Source organism: Rhinolophus sinicus, linkage group LG01 (assembly GCF_036562045.2).
Source record: "Rhinolophus sinicus isolate RSC01 linkage group LG01, ASM3656204v1, whole genome shotgun sequence".
NCBI lineage: Eukaryota > Metazoa > Chordata > Mammalia > Chiroptera > Rhinolophidae > Rhinolophus > Rhinolophus sinicus.
The window spans coordinates 3,704,809-3,724,945 of NC_133751.1; the positions used below are offsets into that span (position 1 = coordinate 3,704,809).

Sequence of the window (20,137 nt, forward strand, 5' to 3'; positions counted from 1 at the left end):
TGGAGTGGGGAGGACCCTGTGCCCTTGCGACAGTGAGTTGAGCATTGATGAACATCTGGGTGGTGTCCAGTGTGGGGCTCTCTCAATACTGTCACTCTGAACATGCTGGAACCGGGCTTTTCGTGCACAACCTGGCTGGGTGATCCTCAGGAGTGGAGTATTGGAGCGTTATTGGGTGTGCACACCTGCAGCTGTAACGGCTATTACCAGTTCTCAAAGTGGCTGCACCAACTTACATGCCCACAGCAGCGGACGGGAGTTCCGAGATGCTATTCTAAAGATGCCTTATACGATGGGCTGCTCATTACACATCCTGCCCCAGAGCATTTACCGAGCATGCATCCATGCTGTGCGGAACTCTGACGCGTGCCAAGCACACAGCCCTCCTGGTCCTGCCTGCAGAGCTCAGGCCTAGACAGTCAACGATGGCTGCGGGGTGGACAACTGTCACAGACACAGCCGGGTGCAAGGGTTCATGTCATTTCCAGCTAGGAAACTCGCGGAGTGAGGGTCTCAAGCAGCTGCTGTGTTCGGGCTGAACGCTACAATTGGGAACAGGACTTCTCCATTTTGGAAGGGATCCCTCCAGTGAGCCTGAGGCCACGGGATTCTGGGGGAGCTGAGCTCCCAAAGTCATGTAAAGTCCTTCCCCTCAGATGCTGTTGTTTACAGATATGAAGAGCCCATCTCCCTGAAAGGAGGTCGCCCCTGCAGAGATTCTTATTACGGTTGGGGTCATTCCTGCCGGCCTAGCTGAGACCCGTGTGAGAGTGGGAAAGGGGGGAAGCTGCCCAGGGGCAAGTGCGGGCTCTCTGGTGACGTGGGTGGGCAGTGACCACCAGGGTCCCTCTGAGGGGCTGCGGAAATGGACTCCAGGAGTGATTACGCCTTTCAACCCTCTGTTATTACCTAACACTAACCTCAAGCTTTGTTCAAAGGCCAGGTATTGGCTGTGCTTCCAGAAATGACGGGCGGGCGGGTCTGTGTTGGGGAAGCTGCATGGAGATACGGCCACAAGGCGGCCAGCCAGGTTAGGTTAGGTTAGAGCAGCAGTGCCTCAGCGCTGTGCGGACACTTCCCCGAGGAGGGGCGGGGACACTGAGACCCCAAGAAAGAGTAGGAGTTAAGTGAAAGGAGAGGACAGCATGGGGGGCAGGGTAAGTGGAAGAGCCTGGCAGGGAACGTGTGCTCCCTTGTGGAGCTGAGGAAGCCCCATGAGGCGCAGAGGAGGCAGGGCCGTGAGGGGAGCAGCCCCAGCACCCAGCCTGCAGAAATGGACCCTACCTTTGTATATCTCCCTCTCCACCTGGGAGGGGTCTTGAAGCTGGAGTTCCATGTTCCGGTAGCTGATCTTCCCCCTCCACGGGAACTCGCACGCGAGCTGTTTTTTCAGTTTCAGCACCAGCGGACACCTGGTTATGATTCCTAAGAGAGAGGTTCCCGAACATTCTAAGTTTCCTTTAAAATGAAGTGTTGCATACACCCTTTCTCTCTCCCCTCACTCCCCCAAGGGGCTGCCCCAGTGTCCCCAGAGGCCTCGTCTGAAATTTTGGTCCCTGTCTGGGCCCAACCAAGGCCCCCTCACTTACTACCAGGCCCCAGAAACAGCTCAGGTGTTGGAGGTGGGACAGGTGGCAGCCCCAGAGGGGACAGATGGAAGTGCGAAGCACTGAGATGCCTGAGGGCCACCCAACCCTCCCAAGATGGGGGTGAGGGAAGGCAGTGAGAACATGAGGGGAAGATGAATGACCCGAAGGAGGGGTCCAAGGGAATTCTAAGGGTGCAGTTTGTGGAGCATCTTGTGGGGAGGGAGGCCCTTCCTATGTATCTGGAGCTCAGAGAGCCTGGAACAGCCCTGAGCTTCTTGGCGCTGGGGCTTCAGTGGTGAAGCCCCAGTGCCTGCAGGGCAGGGAGTAAATGCTCCCCTATAAGGGAGGACCATCTCCTCACCCAGCCGGGGGACTTGCCCTGGGTCACATGCCTGCCACGGTCATCCACACCCTGTCACGCCTCTCCCCAAAATGCTGAACTTAGGGCAGAGAAGAGGATGGATGCCTGTCCCAGACTCTTAGTTTCATGCATCAGGTGCCTGGGCTGATGGGGACCTCACAGGAACCCTTGCAGGCAGGACCAGGCTGCCTGTGGTCAGGTGGGAGCACAGGCTGTTTGCCTGGCATGGAGGCTGTTGCTGGGGTCTGTGCAATTCTCTGGCATCTCCACACCCTCCTCTGTGCCCGGGAGGCAGCCTGGCAGGGTGACACCGGTGACTCCCAGGCCCTTGGTTCCAGTTGGGTTTGGCCAGTGGGCAGCGCTGGCAGGAGACGGAGCCAGGGCGGGGCCAGGACGGGTCTCCATCTGCCCACTTTGAGGCTATTAGCTCTTTCTCTTTTTTTCCTTTTACAATTATTTATTAAATTGTATATGCATAATAGCTTCTTTACGTACATACTTAACATTTTTCTAAAGCAAAGCAAGTGTCTTATCACACTACGATCCCGGCTAATCGCTTCTCAAAATGTTGAGAAAATTCTTCACCTGACACAGATTTAACGTGATCAGAAAAGAAATGCTGGTGCAGGCTTACAAACAGCACTATGGGGAAACAACCAGGTCCTGGGACCTTGGCTGACACAGGCTCAGCGATGGCTAGCACCATGTGGACATGGGCTCTGGGAACGAGGGACATTGTGGGATGCCCAGAGCTAAGCCCCCAACCCCACCCAGAGCCTGCAGGAGCCGCCCTCCTGGGGGCCTTCCCAGAGGCCTGTCTCTGACACCATTGGTACCCCTTTGTGGCTCGCAGCTGCCCGGCCACCCCCACAGGACGAAGCTGGCCGTCCTTACCGCTGCCCCTGGGAAGGGCGACGCCCGACAGCGCCTCCAGCACGGAGCTCTTGCCCGAGCTCTGGTCCCCAATGACTGCGATGGCAGGCAGGGCCAGGTCCTGCTCCACGCCCAGGGCCCGCAGCGAGTCGATGAGGTCGATGCAGGGACGCACCTTCTCCTCATAGTGGCTGAACAGGCTGTTCTGGGGCCCCTGGGCGGCTTCATATCCTTGGCCCATGGGAAGGTTCCCACCGCTGGGGAGGATTTGCTGCAGAATTGGGCATGTACTGATGTTAGGTTGCAGACAGGAGGACCGAAAGGGTGAAAGGGGGCTCTAAATGGACCTCCAGGGAGGTCCCTGTGTTCTGTTCCTATTGAGGCTTTGCTTCCACAGGAGCAGGGGTACTGGGCTGGGAGTGGGGGTACCTGACAGAGTAGAGAGAAGGTACCAAGAGGTGAGGGCTTCCAGTCCGAGGCAGGAGGGGCGCTGCGGCCCTGGGCTGCCAAACTGGAGTACAGAGGGAACTGGAGAGTGTGCTAGCAATGGTGACACCAGCAGGAGTAGCTGGAGGAAAAGCCCCTGGAAGGAGACCCCAGCACATGGAACAGAAGCCCCTAGACTCATGTCGAGGAAGGTCATTGCTGGGTGTATCTCTGGTGCCTATTGTTGGGGAGAGCCGGGGAAACCAGCTGTGCTGTCGGGGGTGGTGGGCTGACCCACAGCCACTCACCGCCTTTCCTCTGACTGGCGGCTGGAATGCACCCTTGCTGAACACCCCAGGCTGACTCACCTGTGTCCTCTCTTGGCCCCTGTTTTCTGCTGGTGGCTGAGCATTCATTGTCATCAAGTTGAAGTTCTTGCTGAGGTTAACAGTGTCCTTCTGCCCCATCGGCCATTTTGGGGGAAACCTCACTTGTCCTCCTGCCCCTCCAAACAGCTGTAGCGGTGGCTGTGGCTGGGAGAAATTCATCGCTTTTTTCGGATAGCGTTGGGAAGAAAACTGATTGTGCTTCTGTTGTGGCCAAGGCCTGTGGGCTTTTGGCATCAACTGGAGACCAGTTGCACGTGGTGGGTTCCTTTCCTGTTGCTTAGCACCTCCAATCTTCTTGACAAGCTCTGCAGAGACACAGGATGGGAAAGGGCTCAAAGTCACCATGTGGTCATCCCCCAGGCTGCCCCTCATCAGCCCCGGCTCCCGCAGCCCCAGCATAGCCCAGCCCCTGCACACAGACACGGGGGACGCCAGAAGCCCATCACAGGCCTGTGTGCAGGGGCTGTGGGCAGCAAACAGGCGCAGAGCACAAGGGTCTTGGGGACAAGGGGCAGTAGACTCCATGTTTCCATGGGAAAATGTGAATGTTCTCCTGTCACTGCTGATGGGCTCCATGACCCTGTGCGCAGATCGGACAGGGACCAGCAGGCATGGAGCGAGGGGATGCAGTGTCGCTCATGCCCTCTGGAAGCCAGCCCTGGCCCCACCCACTGCTCCTCACCCAGACTCGGTCAGGCTGCTGGGGAGTCTAAGACAGTGTGTGTTTGGGTCTCCGGCTTCTCAGTGTCTGTGGCCTGTGCTCAGATCAAGGCGGCCCTGTTAGAAGCAGTGGGTGGTAGGGCTGCTGGCATATCCAAGGCTGCCCCAGGACAGCCACCTTGTTTTGACAACAGCCCTACGCGTCAGCTCCTTATCTGCATTTTCCAGGTCAAGAAACAAGTACAGAAGGTCCAGTCACTGGTCCGAGTCAGGACTCAGACCCAATCTGGGCGACTCTCGACATGAAGCTTTTCCACTATCCCTTACACAGCCCCTCCACCCTACGGACAGGGTGCTGTAGGTGGAATGGCGTCTCCTCCACCACACCCCCAAATCCAAGTCCTCCCAAACTATGAGTGTGATCTTATTAGGAAAAAGAGTATTTGCCGATGTAATTAAGGTAAGGATTTGGAGACAAGAGCGGGCCTTACATCCAATAAGAGACAAGAGAGGGAGACCTGAGACCAGAGACCCACAAGGCAGGGGGCGATGTGAAGACAGAAGCAGAGACTTGGGGGATGTGGCCTCAGGCCCAAGGCCACCGAGGAGCCAGGAGCCACCAGAAGTTAGGACAGAGCCACGGGACAGGTTCTCCGTCATGGCTCCAGAAGGAGCTGCCCCGGCCCACACCTTGGTCTCTGATTTCTGGCCTTCAGACTGAGACAATCCATCTCTACTGTTTGTTATTGTTGCTGTTGTGCTTTTCTTGGGGAACAGTGTGTTTCTCCAGGGCCCATCAGCTCCAAGTCCAGCTGCTGTTTTCCATCTTAGTTGCAGGGGGCACAGCCCACCACCCCATGTGGGAATTGAACCGGCAACCTTGTTGTTGAGAGCTCGTGCTCTAACCAACTGAGCCATCCGGCTGCCCCCATTTCTGCTGTTTTAAGCCACAGAATTTGGGTAACTCGTTATGGCAGCCTTTAATTGGGACACTCAGATGGTGGAAAGGACTGGCGTCTTCAGGCTGGCTCCTGTCCACTAGCGGGACTTTGGAATGTCCACTTAAGTTCCTTGCACAGCTGCAGTGGATCAGCCCATGTCCCTCCCTCCCTCACTCCCTCACTCCTTCCTTCCCTCCCTCCCTCACGCCCTCCCTTGTGACCTTGTGCATCAGTGCACTTACTGTGCCTGTTTTCTTTCTTAACCCCCAAGCTCAACAAGTCACCACCCTTTCTAAAAGTTTCTGTGACCTTTTTTTTCAGAACAAAGCCCCTAAAATGTGTGGCCCCAACCTACTTTTCTGTATTTATAGCATCTCTTCTCTGAATGCTGGGGAAGGGGAAATTTCTCCTTTCCTCAAAACAGAAGTGCAGAGTCATGACGTGGTGTGTGTCATGGCCTACTTTAAAAATGAGCTATAGTTCATTCATTCATTCATTCATTCACTCATTCAAGAAATACTCACTGAGGACTGTTATGGGCAGAGTTGTAACCCCCTCCCCCCCAACCAAATTCAGATGCTGAAGCCCTAACACCCATCACCTCAGAGTGTGACTCTTGGAGACACGGCCTCTAAAGAAGTGAGTAAGGTAAAACGAGGCCATTAGGGAGGCCTTAATCCCATCTGATTGGTGTCCTTCTGAGAAGAGGAAATCAGGACACACACACGCACAGAGGGACGGCCATGTGGGGACATGGAGAGGATGGCCATCTACAAGGGGCGAGGCCTCAGAAGAACCAACCCTGCCGACATGTGGATCTTTATGACGGTGACACTAAGAAACCAGTACGAGGACCTAGCATGTGCCAGCACTCCCTGCCATGGGGTCTGCAAGATCCTCACCGGGTTCCCCCTGGGAGAAGACTTGCTTATCTCTGTCTTGCTTTCTTTCCTTTTTAATTCTTTTATTTTGGCTGCTTGTTTGTTTTTAATTTTGGAGTCCAGAGAAGCAAGGGGACTGAAGCTTGGTGCTAGGCTTTCTCTCTGTCTTTGAGGCTTCCTTTCCTCCTGGGGGGGCCACAAAGCCACGCTGGGGGCAGTCCCTTCTAGTAGGTAGGGGAGCTCCTGGTGTCCCTCTGGTCTTCACGGCCTCACCCTGCCCGGGATGTGCTCTGGCCTTTCCCGATGTTGCTGGAGTGGACCTGACCTTGGGTTGAAAGGAGAGAGAATCTTCTACCTCTCTTCCGAGGGGTCAACTGCACTGACTGGAGACCTGACCCGAAGGGGGACCCCTCAGGTGGGAGCCCTGAGAACGGCCAGGCCGTCAGCTCAAGAGCTCCTGCGCCTCTGTCTGTGCACCTGCAGTCACTCTCCTTATGTTTCCTCGATTGTCACCTGTCACCTCCGTGCCCTCACAAGTCCCCAGCTCCACTGATGGCCCTGGGCAGTGGCAGGCCCTCACTAGCTACTGGTTCCATGAAGGAACAGGTGGACACAGGGTGGGCTATTTTTCTAGGGCAGGATTCAGATATGCCTGGGGCCCTTCTTAGAAACAACACTAGTGGGCATTCCCCACCCCAGCCTGGTGTGCCTCTCTCCGTTAAGGCCAGCTGCACCTTCTAGCAGGTCCGGCCGTACCTCTCCCCGCCTCCCTGACCCCTCTCTGCCTCAGTCCCACGGCCCCCGAGGCACACCTGTTCACTCTGCCTTCAAAGCGATCCACATGTAACAGTCTCCACTACCCCCACCACTGCCACCTTGATTCAAACCACTGTGGTCGGTCAACTGAATGCTGACCTGGCCACCTGGCCTGGTGACGTTTACTAGAGATAACTACTGATGCCGCACTCCTGAACTGGGCACTGGTCGTGGGAGCTGAAGTGGAAGGAAGGGCCTCCCCTGGAGAAGGCCCCTGGGCCACCCTCCACTCTGGCCATGCTGCTCTGGGCCAAACCTGTGGGCGTGTTGGTGGAAGGCGGGCCTAAGTGAGCAGCATTGGCTGGCTTCGCCATGCCCTCTGCTTACAGCCAAAGGCAGCAGCAGCTAAATGAATTAGACTCACTTCCTCATGAACTTAGTAGTTGCCACACTTGGTAGATGCCACACGTCTAGACAGCAATTTCTTTATCACCTGGGCTTATGTAATCTTTTCCAGTTCACGCTGTGCTTTGTGTCCTTCAGATCCTAAGCCAGCTCTTGCATTCCGTCTTCTGGGTGACAAGCAACCTCGGCCTGTCCAACAGAAACATGTCCCATGTCCAACTCACAGCCAGCCCGGCAGTCATCCTGAAGTTTGATCCCGTGTGCGACCGCTCTGCCCCTAAACACTCTGCAGGCGTGTCCCGTGCAGGAATCACTGTCATGCACCTGCCAGAAGGGCCCCTCTGCCTATTACTAGATTTAGAGCAAAGAGCTGCACAAATCCTCCCCGCTGATCAGGGACCAAAAAGAAGTCTGAGTTATTTCCAGCTGTTCTGTATCTTTCAGTTCATTTCTCTGGAGTCTGAGTTTTAGCCTCTGATGCGCTGGCATCAGACAGTTTCCTCAGTGACCATCTCACACTGTCCCGCACCCCCGGAATCACTCCTTTTACAAAACAGCCACTCCACCCATGCCCACCCTTCCCCAAGTGTCAGGAGAAAACACGATCCTGTGTGAACCGTCTCTGTTTTTTGTGTTTTTGTTTTGATTTAAATCAAATTGCCCTCAAGGACATGCCACCAACTTAGTTACTCTCCTCAATATAAGGAAATAATACAAGGAGTATGTGACCTTCCTTAATGTAAGCACGCGAGCCATGACTTTGCAGAGGGCCATGCTGCAGGAGCATGCGCAGCTCCAGGTCAATCAACTGCCTTCTTCTGGGAGAGAAGAGACAGTTTAGCTCCTGCACCCTTGGTCAGGCACAATTCCCAGGGGTCCAGGGCATGCTTGGCTATCATTTGTGCCCTGGTGTGCCCTCCTCAAGTGCTATGTGATCTGCACATTTCATTTACATTATCCCGAATTTTATATGAGAAGGGGCAGTGGAGTTCAGACAAGTTAAGCAGCCAGGACACCATGTCCCATGGGTGGAAGGCGACAGACACAGGATGCCAGTAAACAATACATTACTTTGATAAAGAGGGAAGAGTCAAGTTATTGGGGCTTTGGAATGGTGTGGCGAACACCATCCTAGACAGGCAGACTTCAGAAATGCACTCTTGAAGACAAACCCCTCTGCCCTGCACCTCTTCCTTTAGGCTTTTTTATTTTGGTGGTGGTGGTGGGGGGGAGCTTGAGCTTCCCACATGCTTCACTGAGCACCAGGAGTCTCTGCAGGCCCCAGAGGCCTGAATCCCAGTGCCCTGCGTCCATCCCCAGCATGGCCTCCTGGCCCTGGGTCTCCACAGCTGCAGAGTGGAGAGCACTGTAATTAATTAAAAACTTGTTTCCCCTTTGACCTGGCACTGGCATCTTGTGTTGAATCTGTATAATCCTTTAGACAAGCCTGTGGGGGTATTTTGCCTCCTTCTACACTAATTAGGAATTGGTTTCTCCTAAAAGCAGAATACAACAACAACCATCTGATTCACCGAGTTTCCCGGAAAGAGAAAGAAGATGTGATCACTCAAGGACCCAAGTCCACGCCTTCACCCTGTTCTCTGCTTAACCCCCTGGCTCTCGGCAAGGCAAGAGCTGACTGTCTGATTGTCCTGAAAAATCTGCCACAATTGGCCCCATGTCACCGGTGACCATGTAGATTTCTTCTTCTGGCTGGTGGCACGATCTGGAGAGGCCACCACAGCATGTGGAGATACTTTCCCCAAATAACGCCAAGGATTGCTGGCACCGACCAGAAGCTGGAAGAGGCAAGGAAGGGTTCTACACCGAGTCCTGGAAGGAACCAACCCGGGAAAACTGATCTCAGACTTCCAGCCTCCAGGGCAGGAAGAGAGTACTTTCAATTGTTTAAGCCTTGTCATGGCAGCCCCAAGACATAATCCTCCAGGTTTGTTGACACCTGGAGGTGTAGATTAGGAGGAGATTAGGTTTACACCTCATCTCTTCCCCCAAATGCCACTTTGCTGGGCACACTTGGCCTCAATGTCTCTCTAAGTAAAAACTGAAGGCAGAATAATGTAGCACTACATGTTACCATAGAGCATCAGCAAATGCTGGAAATCAGGTGCCCTGTCCCCTCAGAAGGTGGAGCTCTCCGCACACCACTGAGGGCAGCCCTGTGCCACCAGTACCATAAGTGAGAGGGCCCCTGAAGCCCGGAGGCCAGGCTTTGGGGCTGCCATCCTGAGCCCAGTTCCCAGGTGTTTTTCATCCCCCAGTCCAACAAGCAATTAACTCAATTCTAACACTATGAACCTGGACATGGCACCAGATCCCTCAGGTAAGGGCTCAGTCCTGTAAGAATGCTCCAGCCCCGACCATCCCACCCACTTCAGATGCCAAGGGCAAGTCCAGATTGGCACCTGTGTTTCTGACTGACTAGATCAGAGATTCCAACAAACCTCTCCTTGGGCTCAATTAATTTGCTAGAACGGCTCCCAGAACTCAGAGAAACAAGTGACTTACCGCATTACTGGTGCATTACAGAAGGATGTAACTCAGGACGGGCAGATGCACAGGGCAAGGTGTGAGGAAAGGGCACAGAGCTCCCGAGCCCTCTCCAGGGTGCCCCTCGCCCTGAATGTCCACGTGATCACCAACCTGGAAGCTCTTTGAACCCCATCCTTTTGGGGTGATTATGGAGGCTTCAATACACAGGGACGATTGATTAACTCATTGGCCATTGGCGATTGACTCAACCTCCCACCTCTCTCCCCACCTGGAGGTTGTGGGTGGAGCTGAAAGTCCCAACCTTCTAATCACCGGGTTTGTTCCACCGGCAACCAGCCCCCAATAGACCAAAGGTCACCTCATTAACATGACAAAAGACAACACTTTCCCCTCTAAAGAAGTCACAGGGGGTTCAAGCTCTGAGCCAGGATGAAGACCAGGTAGTCTACTGTATCTTTTTTTCAATATTTGTATAGACGGCAAAACAGTCACCACGATAAGTCTGCCATGCACAGTTACAACATTTCTTTTTCTTGTGATAAAGACTTTTAAGATCTATTCTCTTAGCACCTTTCAAATAATGCAGTAGGATTAGCTATGGGGATGTAATGCACAGTATTTCTTCCAATACATCACAATATTGCACAGACACAAAGCTCCCGCCCCACCCCCGGATGTGTGCCCTCCGTGGATGCTGAGCAAGTGTCCCAAGAAGTGCCCCTTTCGTGGCCACAAGGCTTTTGGTCAGATTCCGGAAGGGGGACCACTTCTGTAAAACGCACCCTCAGCGAGAGGGGCTGGCTGTGGGCCAGCGCCAACACGGGGCAGCGCCAGAATCTGACCTTTAGGGCAGCTGCCCCTGGCACCAGCCAGGTTTACCAGGCATCCCTCTGGAAAGGCACATCTGTTGCGCTAAGACGCCGTGACGCAGCCCGCCTGCCCCGGCCCAGCTCTCACCTGTGCGCCTTCAGCACGGAGTCCCGGAGTCCCTTCCAGGGCTTCCCTTTTATATGTCTGCGAACCACTCCTCCCCACTCTTCCCTCTTTACCAACAACCAGAGAAATGAAACCAAGTGTCGTGGACACGGAAATGAAACTGAAGATCAAGGTCGTGGGTGACTCATACAGTGGTCCACGGGCGAACCCTGCGGCTGCTAGTGAACAATGGGGGGCTAGACCTACCCCGCGGGGGGGGGGATGCCCGAGCCCTGGGTTGGGGTCCGTAATCTGCATTGCAACCAGGTTTTCAGGGGAAGCTGGTGTAGACCCACATTTGGGGATCCAGTGACCCAGCATCGCTGTCTCCTGGGACTTTCTGCGATGCTGGAAATGTTCCATTCTGTTGTCCAATACAAGCCACAGGAGGCCACTGAGCATTTGCAATGCGGCTGGTGCGGGGAGAAGCTGGGTGTTTTACACAGACGGGGCCGGGGGTGGGGCGGGAGGGCGCGGCAAAGTTTACTCAAGCATGTGATCTGAAAGTTCTCAGACGTCCTGCTGGCTTCACGCCTGAGCCACCGCAGACCGATGTCACCCTCTGCCACCTTTTCCCCAGGTTAAGTGTACAGCGTCATGCAATTAACCCACTTGTACAATGTGTTCTCTCTCTCCCACTGGCGATGGTTCCCAAGCCCTGGAGAGGCCTCGCTCCACCGGGTGTGGCAGGAAGAGGGCGGGGCCCAGGCCCAACGCCCGGCTCCCGGCCAGAACTCGGCCCCGAGGCAGCCTGATTTTCTGGTCCTCAGTTACCGCACCTGCCAAAATGCAGTAAGCCCCCAGGTGTCCCGAGGCCCCCTCCCCGCCCCCGTGAAGGCAGTGGAGGAGAGCCAGGCACTCCCACCATTGGGTCGGAGCGGTGGTCTGGAAGCCCGGAGAAGCCCGGGGAAGCGGGGCTGGCGCAGGAGGGAGGGAGCAGGCTTCAATCTCATTTCCAGTCCTCTCCAAAACATATTAAATGAACAAAACTCATTCTGACCACCTCCTTGCTCATTCATTTTACTGACTGCCCTTGTGGACAAGTTTTCCTGTTAAAGAAGGAACCTGGAGGCTTCAAAGATGTTCTTAAAATCCTGGCATGAGGGGGAGGTCATGGGCCAAGCCTGTGGGCTGCAGGATCCCACACTGACCGTGAGACTCCAGAGTGGGGGGCCGGGCTGAGGAGGCGGGGTGGCGCCGCTGCGGGAGGGGGGGGGGCTGGGCTGTCTGCAGCCTGACGATGGTTGTTTGTTTCACCACTTATGTCTTTTATAACAGGCCCTGCTGCTCGCTCTTCGGCTCCCTGAAAGGCACAAATGAAGCACAAAAACAAAAAAAAAAAAAAAAAAACGAAAAGAAAAGAAAAAAGAAACACACAAAATTCAACTGAACAAATTTAGAGATCAAATTGGCTTTATCCAATGGTTCATGAATCACACAGCATCCCATCTAGAAAATAGAAAGGAGTCCCTGTTGCTGCACTGAATGGAAGGTTTTCATAGACAGAAGGGGCAGGGAGGAGGAAAAAGCGGATTGCCTCATTTTTCTTTGGGGGGACCCGAGGGGTTGATCTATGGGGTGGATTACATCACTACTGCTGACCAGGAAATTCCAAACTGATCATTTAAGATCACATCCCTGGGGGAGGACTGCAGTTAGGTCAGGTGTTAAGCATCGGTTTGGTGACATAGCTTAGCACAAATGACTCCATTTTGGGCCTGTTTCTTTTTTAAACAGAAGGAACCTTGGAAGCTGGGCAGAGTGATGCCAGCTTATATGGAGGCAGCGAGAACAGCGGGGGGACCCTCCATTCTTTGTGGAAAACAGCATCCCCTCCAACACGCTCCTCTCCAGGAGGAACCAGGGTCACCTGATGCTCAAACTGCAGCTGACGGGACTTGTTCTCAGGGCCCCTGCGAGTTCACAAAGCTCCCTGCCAACTGGGGCAGAGTGTGCCCACCCTCGGATGGGCCTTTCCTTCGGAGTTTGCTTTCTCAGTTGTAATGACAAGCAGGGGGGAAAAGAAGGAGGAAGGACACACTAGGGAGGGCTAATAGACAAAAGCTCACATCAACCAACGAGGGCAAATTTTCCTCATCTTCCCTACATCAGTGGACAGAGGCGGCCACATGGCTGTTTCCTCAGAGGGGGCCCGGGAGTCCAGTGGACGGCACAGATCTTACCCGGGTGTTTGTTCCCGCAGGGCACTTTGGGGTCCAAGGCCACTGACCCCTCACTCTCTGGGACCCACCTGCTCCAATGGGGGTGATAATGGTGACCCTCAAAACAAGGCGGGTGCCAGGAGGAATGATGGAGGGTCACGCCAAGCTGTGAGTACAGGAATGTGCTGTCCGCCCTCCTGCATGGTGCCTGGCAGGAGGGGGCTGAGTGGCCTGGGGGCGGGCTGTGCCCCTGCTTTGGCGCTAGAGTGAGACAAAGGCCCACCGGGGTGGAGTGTCTCAGCTGGTGACACCCTTTCCACAGTCAGGCACAATATCTGTTAGGATTTTGGTGTCAAAAGTCCAGGAATCTTCGTAATAAAAGTGCTCAGAGGGGTCAGGAAAAACCCTATCTTTCCAGCCTTCCTCTCAGGGCAGAAAGCTAGAGGCGCTGGCCTCTCTCTGTGTGGGAGGGGCAGCTGCTTCCAGGCCCCCAGCTGTGCTATCCTCTGGGCCTGCTGTGCCTCTGCTGGGGGGATGCTGGGGTGGGGCTTAGGCTCACCCCACAGAGGGCCTGGCAATCAGGACGCCCAGGGATTGTCGCCCATCTAAGTCTCCTCCTTGGCAGCTTCTTTTCCCCTTGCAAGAGTTGCTTTTTTAGATCAGTTTTGTTTCACAGAAAAACTGAGCAGAAGGCACAGAGGTTTCCCATACGCCCCCCCCCCCGCCCCCACGCACGCACAGCCTCCCCCATCAGCGCCCCCACCAGGTGGGGCATCTGTTACAATGGATGGACCTGCAGTGATGCATTGTCATCACCCAGAGCCCACACTTTGCACCAGGGGCCCCTCTTGGCACTGTGCCTTCTGTGGGTTTGGACAGATGTACAGTGATGTGCCCACCATCATAGCATCGCACGGAGTAGTTTCACTGCCCTAAACATCCTCTGTGCTCCCCCTACTCACCCCTGCATCCCCCAGCCCCTGCCCACCCCTGCCACCTTTTCAGTGGTGGCACAGGTGCTCTCCAGAGGGGTTCTCGGGGCTCTAGAACCCAGAGAGGGGGTTGGTTACCACCCCTGACACCTGCCCCTGCAGAGAGGGCCAGAGGGCTTCCCAGTAAGGGGCAGACACAGAGAGCGGAGCTGGGGGGACACCCTCACCTCCCTTAGTGGTTTGCAGCCTCCAAAGGCAGGAGCACTGAGTTCTGGGGGAGGGAGCAGTCCACTCTGCAGGGGGGAACCCTTCGGGTGGACAACGGCAGAATGGTGTCCCACTCCTGGGGTTATTGATGGTTGTAGTCAGGAAAGTTATACTCTGAACTGCTAAAGAAAAAAGAAAATCACTGCAACAGACACTAAACCACGCACCAGCAACACGGGAGAAATCGCAAAACTGGGCATGTTGTGGAAGTCATTCAACTGATCAACAGTTTATTTAATGGAATAAAATGAAAACGTAGGTAGAAGAGAGGAACTTGGAAAAGAAATATCGCCAAGGCCACAACTGGGGAAGAAGTTTTTAGTACGGTGTCTATTTTTTGACATATGTTCCAAGTTTTCCAGGCGAGCAGCTGCAGGTGGCATCGTCTGGAGGGATATTCACACTCTCTCAAATTCCCCCCGTCCCTGGCCCCACCATCCCCCTCCCCTCCCCTAGAGCTGGGCCCCAGGGAGGCATGACAACCTGGGCACTCAGTGCCCAGGTTGGCAGGAAATAGGACATGACAATTCAGAAATGCACCAGTGACAGTGGCAGTGGCAGCAGAGGCAAAGGGACCCAGGACAGTCACAGGATGGGGGCGGGGGTGTCAGAGGCGCTTCATATCCCCAGGCAGGATTTCTGGACAAGCCTGCCCAGAAGTGTCCCTGGGGCTTCACCCACTACAGGGAATTAAGATCAACAATGCTGTGAAAATGTAGTCATTTCAGCCAGAGTAAAAAGGGAAGGAAAAAAAGGAAAGGAAAATATCCAGCCCCGCTCCACCTATAAATACAGGAGTATTTACGGGTACCAAAGAGTTTAGAATCTAAAGGGAACTATATAGTTGTGTCCTGAGGCTACCATACAAAGCACCAGAAACTGAGTGACTCAAACAACACAAATGTCTTCTCTGGGAACAGTTTTTAAGGTCAGAAGTCCAAGATCAAGGTGTTGCAGGGCGGGGCTGGCTCTGAGGGCCCCAGGGGAGCGCCCCTCGCAGGCCTCGCCCCAGCTTCTGGTGGGTGCTGGCCATCTTTGGGCTCCTTGGCTTGTATCACCCTGACCTCTGCCTTGACCTTCACGTGGCCTCTCCAGGGATGCGTGTCTGCGTCCAAATGTCCCCTTTATCTAAGGACACCAGTCTTGTAGGCTTAGAGCCCCCTACTCCAACTTCTTACAACTGCAATGACCTTATTTCCAACTAAGGTCACGTGCTAGGTGCTGGGGTTAGGACTCAACTTACGGATTTTGGGGGGACAGAATGCAACTGAGCCAAGATCCCATGCAGTGGTCTGCAGATGCCTCTGCAGGGCAGAGCCCCGAATCCCTGAGGGACCATTGCCAAAAGCAAGGGAACAGCAGGCGCCAGTTCCTCTGTGGCCCAGGCACTGCCTGGCTGTGGATAGTTACTGCATTCCTGGCTCTGCAAATATTTACCCCTCCTGTGGGAGGCCAGTCACCCCATCCACAGCCACATTATTGACTTGTCCCCAGCTGGACCTGGGCAATCGGAATCCAGGAGGGGGGTGGGACTCACACCGTGTCCTGGCAGGAACGCTGGGGACAGATGGATTTCTGCTCTCTCTGGCTTCTATGCCTGCTAGGGACCCAACTCGCCTGGCTCCCAGTGCCGGGGGCCGAGGCACAGCGGCCCTGTGCCCACAGATAACTGGAAGGAGAAATCAGTGCTGCTGGGAGTCCCTGCTGTCTGGGTGATCTGATACTCCCTTCTCCTCACCCCACTAAACAGGCCACTGGAGTGAAAGCCCTGCAGGAAGGCAGAGGCTGTGTCTGGTTCACTAACTGCACCCCTGGTGGCAGACAGCAGCAGGCACCCAGATTTGTCACGAAAGAGTAAGTTCAGGGACCCACAGGAAGTTTAAGGGCTCCACTGGGGTTGACCGAGGAAGCTGTAGTTGCCCAGCTCTGTGGCGGTGGCTCATTTTCCTAGGAGACGACTATCTGAAATGAGGGTATGCTCCGTGCTAAAGAAAGCAAGCTTTGTTCTCTGCAGCGCTATCTGGGCTACAATGTCAAACTTAGATAGGCTCGTAAAAGCGCTCCACACCTGGTCACCCTCTCCTTTCCGGGTTAACCCCCCTTATTCTCTTTAACAAAGTCCATTCGTTTCAGTCTTCCTGCTCATTAATAGCTTCACTATGTAAATACTGGCATAGAAGCACTGTGTGCCAAGATTTCATGCAACTAGCAATATTGTCCAGTTGACACCAAACCCCCCAAATTAAATATTAACTGTTGGATAAGATGCATGGGTCGTCCCATGATGCATTTGTTTATAGAAACACCACCTTTATTAAAGCCACAAAACGTCAGCTTGCTTCTCTGGGTACGCAGCCCTCTATCTGTATCTCTGCAGGCCACCCCGAGTACCTGTTCTTCGAGTTATCGGAGTGGTTGATCTGTGTCAAGGAAAGAAAGGAAATTTACTTGTTAATAAGTATTTCATGTGTCTGCTATGAGCGAAGTCCTGTAAAAGAATCAGTTCCTAGAAGGGAATTTGCTCCATCCCACATTGGGTGCTTGATTTCCTCTCAACATGCTTCTTAATAGTATTTGAACGTGCTGTTAATGCAGCTCCAGAACTTTCTGCACTGATGTAAATGTTCTGTGACCGACACTGTCCAATAGAGTCGCCACTAGTTACGTTAGGCTATCAAATACTTGAAATGTACCTGGTGCGACGGATGCACTGGATTTTCAATTCCATTTCATTTTAATAAATTCAAATGCAAATGCAAATTTGGCTCGGAGCTGCTGCACTGGACAACACAGTTCCAACGTGCAGTTTTCAATTCTTTGGGAGCAGGACTATTTTTTTAGGGTACCTAGGATTCCTAGCTCAGCACCTGTGGGTTCATATGGACACGGGCTTTAGTCCTTTGTATTCTCAATCTTTCTCAGATAATGGAACACCTTAACTCAATGCTTACAAAGAACAATATGCATTCTAAACCTTGGAATTCTAGTTATATATCCTTGTTAATGCAACAGCTTTGAGATATAATTTGCATACTACAAAATTCACCCTAAGTGTACAGAGTTTAATGGTTTTCAGTATATTCACAGAGCTCTACACCCATCACAGTCAATTTTAGGACGTTTTCATCACCTGAACAAGAAACCACGTATCTATACACAGTCAGCCCCCATCCCCCACAGCCCTAGGCATCCGCTAATCTACTTCCTGTCTCTACGGATTTTGTCTATTCTGGAAATTTCATGTAAAATGAAATGTGGCCTTTTGTGTTTGGTTTTCTCCACTTAGCATGTTTGCATCCCCATAGTGTGTATCAGAACTGCATTTCTTTCTATGGCTGAATAATATTCTAGTGTATGGCTATGCCCTATTTTATTTATACATTTTTTAATCCATTAATAAAACCTTTTATCCATTAACAGCCACTTTTTGGATAATGCTGTTCTGCAGCATGTACATGTTTTTGTGTGAACGTGTTCTCATTCTCTAGGGCACATACTTGCAAGTGGAATCGTTAGGTCACAGGGTAACTGCACGCCTAACTCTTTGAGGAACTGCCACAATGTTTCCCAAAGCAGCTGTATCATTACACTTCCTGCAGCAATGTATGAAGGTTCTAAATTCCCCACACCCTTGTCAACACTTCCAGCGATGTCTTTTTTTTATTGTAGCCATCCTAGTGAGGGTGAGGTGTTATCTCGTTGTGGCTTTTATTGGCATTTTCCTGGTGGCTCCTGATGGCTGTGTTTTCGTGTGCTTGCTGGCATCTGTATGTCTTCTTGAGAGATATGTTTATTGAGACACTTTGCCCACTTTAAAATTGGGTTATTTGTTTTTTCATCACTTTTGTGGTGGTATCCTTTGATGCACATACATTTTAAATTATAATGAAATACAATTTATCTATTTTTTCTTTTGCTGTTTGTGCTTTTAGTGTCATATCGAAGAAACCACTGCCTAATCCAAGGTCATGGAGATTTATGGCTAAGTTTTCTTCTAAGAGTTGAATGGCTCTACCTCCTTCATTTAGCTGTTTGACCCATTTTGACTTATTCTCTACATATGGCGTGAGGTAGGGGTCCAAATTCATTCTTTTGCATGTGGGTATCCAGTTGTCTCAGTGCCACTTATTGAAAAGACCATGCGTTCCAGCATTAAGTGGTTTTGACACCCTTGTCGAAAATCAATTGATCCAAAAAGTGTGTTCTTACTTCTGGACTCTCGATTCTAGCCCATCGGTCTCTGTGGCTAACTTATGCCAGAGCTGCACCATCTTGATCACTGTCGCTTTGTAGTGAGTTTTGAAATTGGAAAGTGCAAGTCCTCCAGCTTCATTCTTCTTTTTCAAGATTATTTTGGCTATTCTGGGTCCCTTGAATTTCCATACAGATTTTAGGATCAGCTTGTCAATTTCTATAAAAAAGCCAGCGGGGATGTTTAAGGGGGAATTTGGATGTGCACATGGGATGGGGCTGCCATTTTCTCGTAAGACTCAAAGCAATGGGTCCACCCTCCCTGTGCATCAGAATATCCTGGCCAGGCCCCACCCTCTGAACTTCTAGTTCAGCTGGCCTGTATAAGGCCTGGGCGTCCATGTGTTTAAGGAGACTCAGGCTGGGAAGGACAGGTGGGTGGACTGGGGAGAAAGACCAGAGGAAGCTCCGGAAAGGACCAGTTGCTCTGAATTATGGGACTCTCTGCTCAGTCAGCCCCTTGCTAGGCCCTGAGTTCCTTGTTGCTCCCACTTAATCCCCTTTGGCTCTAATAGGATAGATACTGTCTTTATCCCTTTCTCACAGGGGATGATTCTGAGGCACAGAGAGGTTAAGTAACTTGCCTAAGACCACACAGCTAGGTGGACAAAGCTTGAAGATCATACAAAGGGTGGAGGAGACAGTGACCCTGTATTACCACAGGAGTCAGCCTGAGGAAAGCCAAGGACAAATGGGACACGTAGCCACGTCACAACTGCTAGGCCCTGAAGCATTACCTAGCTTTCATGTCACTGCACAGACCAGGAAACCGAAGCCCAGTGAGGGGAGGTTTCACCTCAGGATCACACATGGCCCCTGCCAACCTGACGCTGGACGTCAAGCCCCCTCTGGCAGCTGTGCCTGGCTCACCTGGCTCCCACAGGTGCAGGCAGCGGGGGCTCAGGGCACCGCACAGAGCCCAGGGAGTGCCTTACTCATTAGGACAAGTCTGTGCGGTCTCAGCTGGACACTGGGTGTCCAGACCCGATCATCAGTAATGAGAGGGCTGGACAGGTGCCCCAGGTAAATGCTCCTGACATGCTCTGCAGGACTGGCTTCCTGGCTATGGCAGAACATGGGAGTTACAAGGAGAAAACATGCTTTTAGATGCATGCTAAATAACCATGACTTCCGAGGCTCTGGAGGAAGAGCAGCTCTAGGGCTTTCTCGGGGTGTTTGTAACGCGTTATCTGGTTAGGTGGCTGCACTGAAGTGTCACTCATCCACTCCATTCTCCCCCACCTGCCAACAAAGAGAGGCCTAGCCGCCGTGCTGCTTCTGTCTTCCTTCCCAGACCCATCCCTGTGCCAGACGTGCAATGAGGGGACGGGGACCAAACGTCCTAGCCTGAAGTCAGAAGTAACCAGTGGCGTGCCCTGGAGACATTCAGACCTGTGCCCTGGAGACATTCAGACCTCTGCCCTCTCTGTTTCTAGCTTGTGGAAAGAAGGCCCTTCTCCCAGAAGAGTCACAGGTCTTGGCACACAGCCAGGTCCCTCCTCCCTCAGCACTGGTTCCGGGAGAGCCACACCCTCAGACAGGGGCCCTGCCACTATCCCAGAGGCGTCAGCTGGTAAATCCCATGACATTTTGCCAACGCTCAGCTGGAACTCTCATAGGCGACTAGTACATGAGAACCTCATTATTTTGCTGTTTACTTTTCTTGGATAAAAGGAAGGACTTCATGGGAGGGGCTTCAAATCAATCATGCAAGTTATGGCAATAGCAACAATGAAAGCTACACTTCTCCAGTGTTTG

The 20,137-nt window shown here is 52.9% G+C and overlaps 2 protein-coding genes across 7 annotated transcripts in view; both read right to left on the reverse strand.

The window, feature by feature from the left end:
• MX2 (MX dynamin like GTPase 2) overlaps nucleotides 1–10,889 on the reverse strand; it is a 34,606-nt gene extending 23,717 nt beyond the window's left edge. Inside the window, exons 1-4 of one of the 4 annotated variants that reach the window (XM_019745756.2) lie at nucleotides 10,750–10,889; nucleotides 3,618–3,943; nucleotides 2,845–3,094; nucleotides 1,285–1,425 (exon numbers count right to left, since the gene is read on the reverse strand). In XM_019745756.2, the coding sequence (XP_019601315.2) occupies nucleotides 1,285–1,425; nucleotides 2,845–3,094; nucleotides 3,618–3,872 (646 nt within the window). In that variant the 5' untranslated portion in view covers nucleotides 3,873–3,943; nucleotides 10,750–10,889. Of the gene's footprint in view, nucleotides 1–1,284; nucleotides 1,426–2,844; nucleotides 3,095–3,617; nucleotides 3,944–7,369; nucleotides 7,479–9,807; nucleotides 9,987–10,634 lie in introns of those variants that run through there. The other 3 variants (XM_019745759.2, XM_019745758.2, XM_019745757.2) reach the window with 3 other exon arrangements.
• Nucleotides 10,890–13,963: 3,074 nt separating this feature from the next.
• The window catches only part of FAM3B (FAM3 metabolism regulating signaling molecule B), a 28,524-nt gene continuing 22,350 nt past the window's right edge, over nucleotides 13,964–20,137 (reverse strand). For 2 of the 3 annotated variants that reach the window (XM_019745763.2, XM_074325133.1), the window contains exon 8: nucleotides 13,964–16,548. In XM_019745763.2, coding sequence (XP_019601322.2) covers nucleotides 16,459–16,548 — 90 coding nt within the window. In that variant the 3' untranslated portion in view covers nucleotides 13,964–16,458. The remainder of the gene's footprint in view (nucleotides 16,549–20,137) is intronic. The other variant, XM_019745760.2, reaches the window with a different exon arrangement.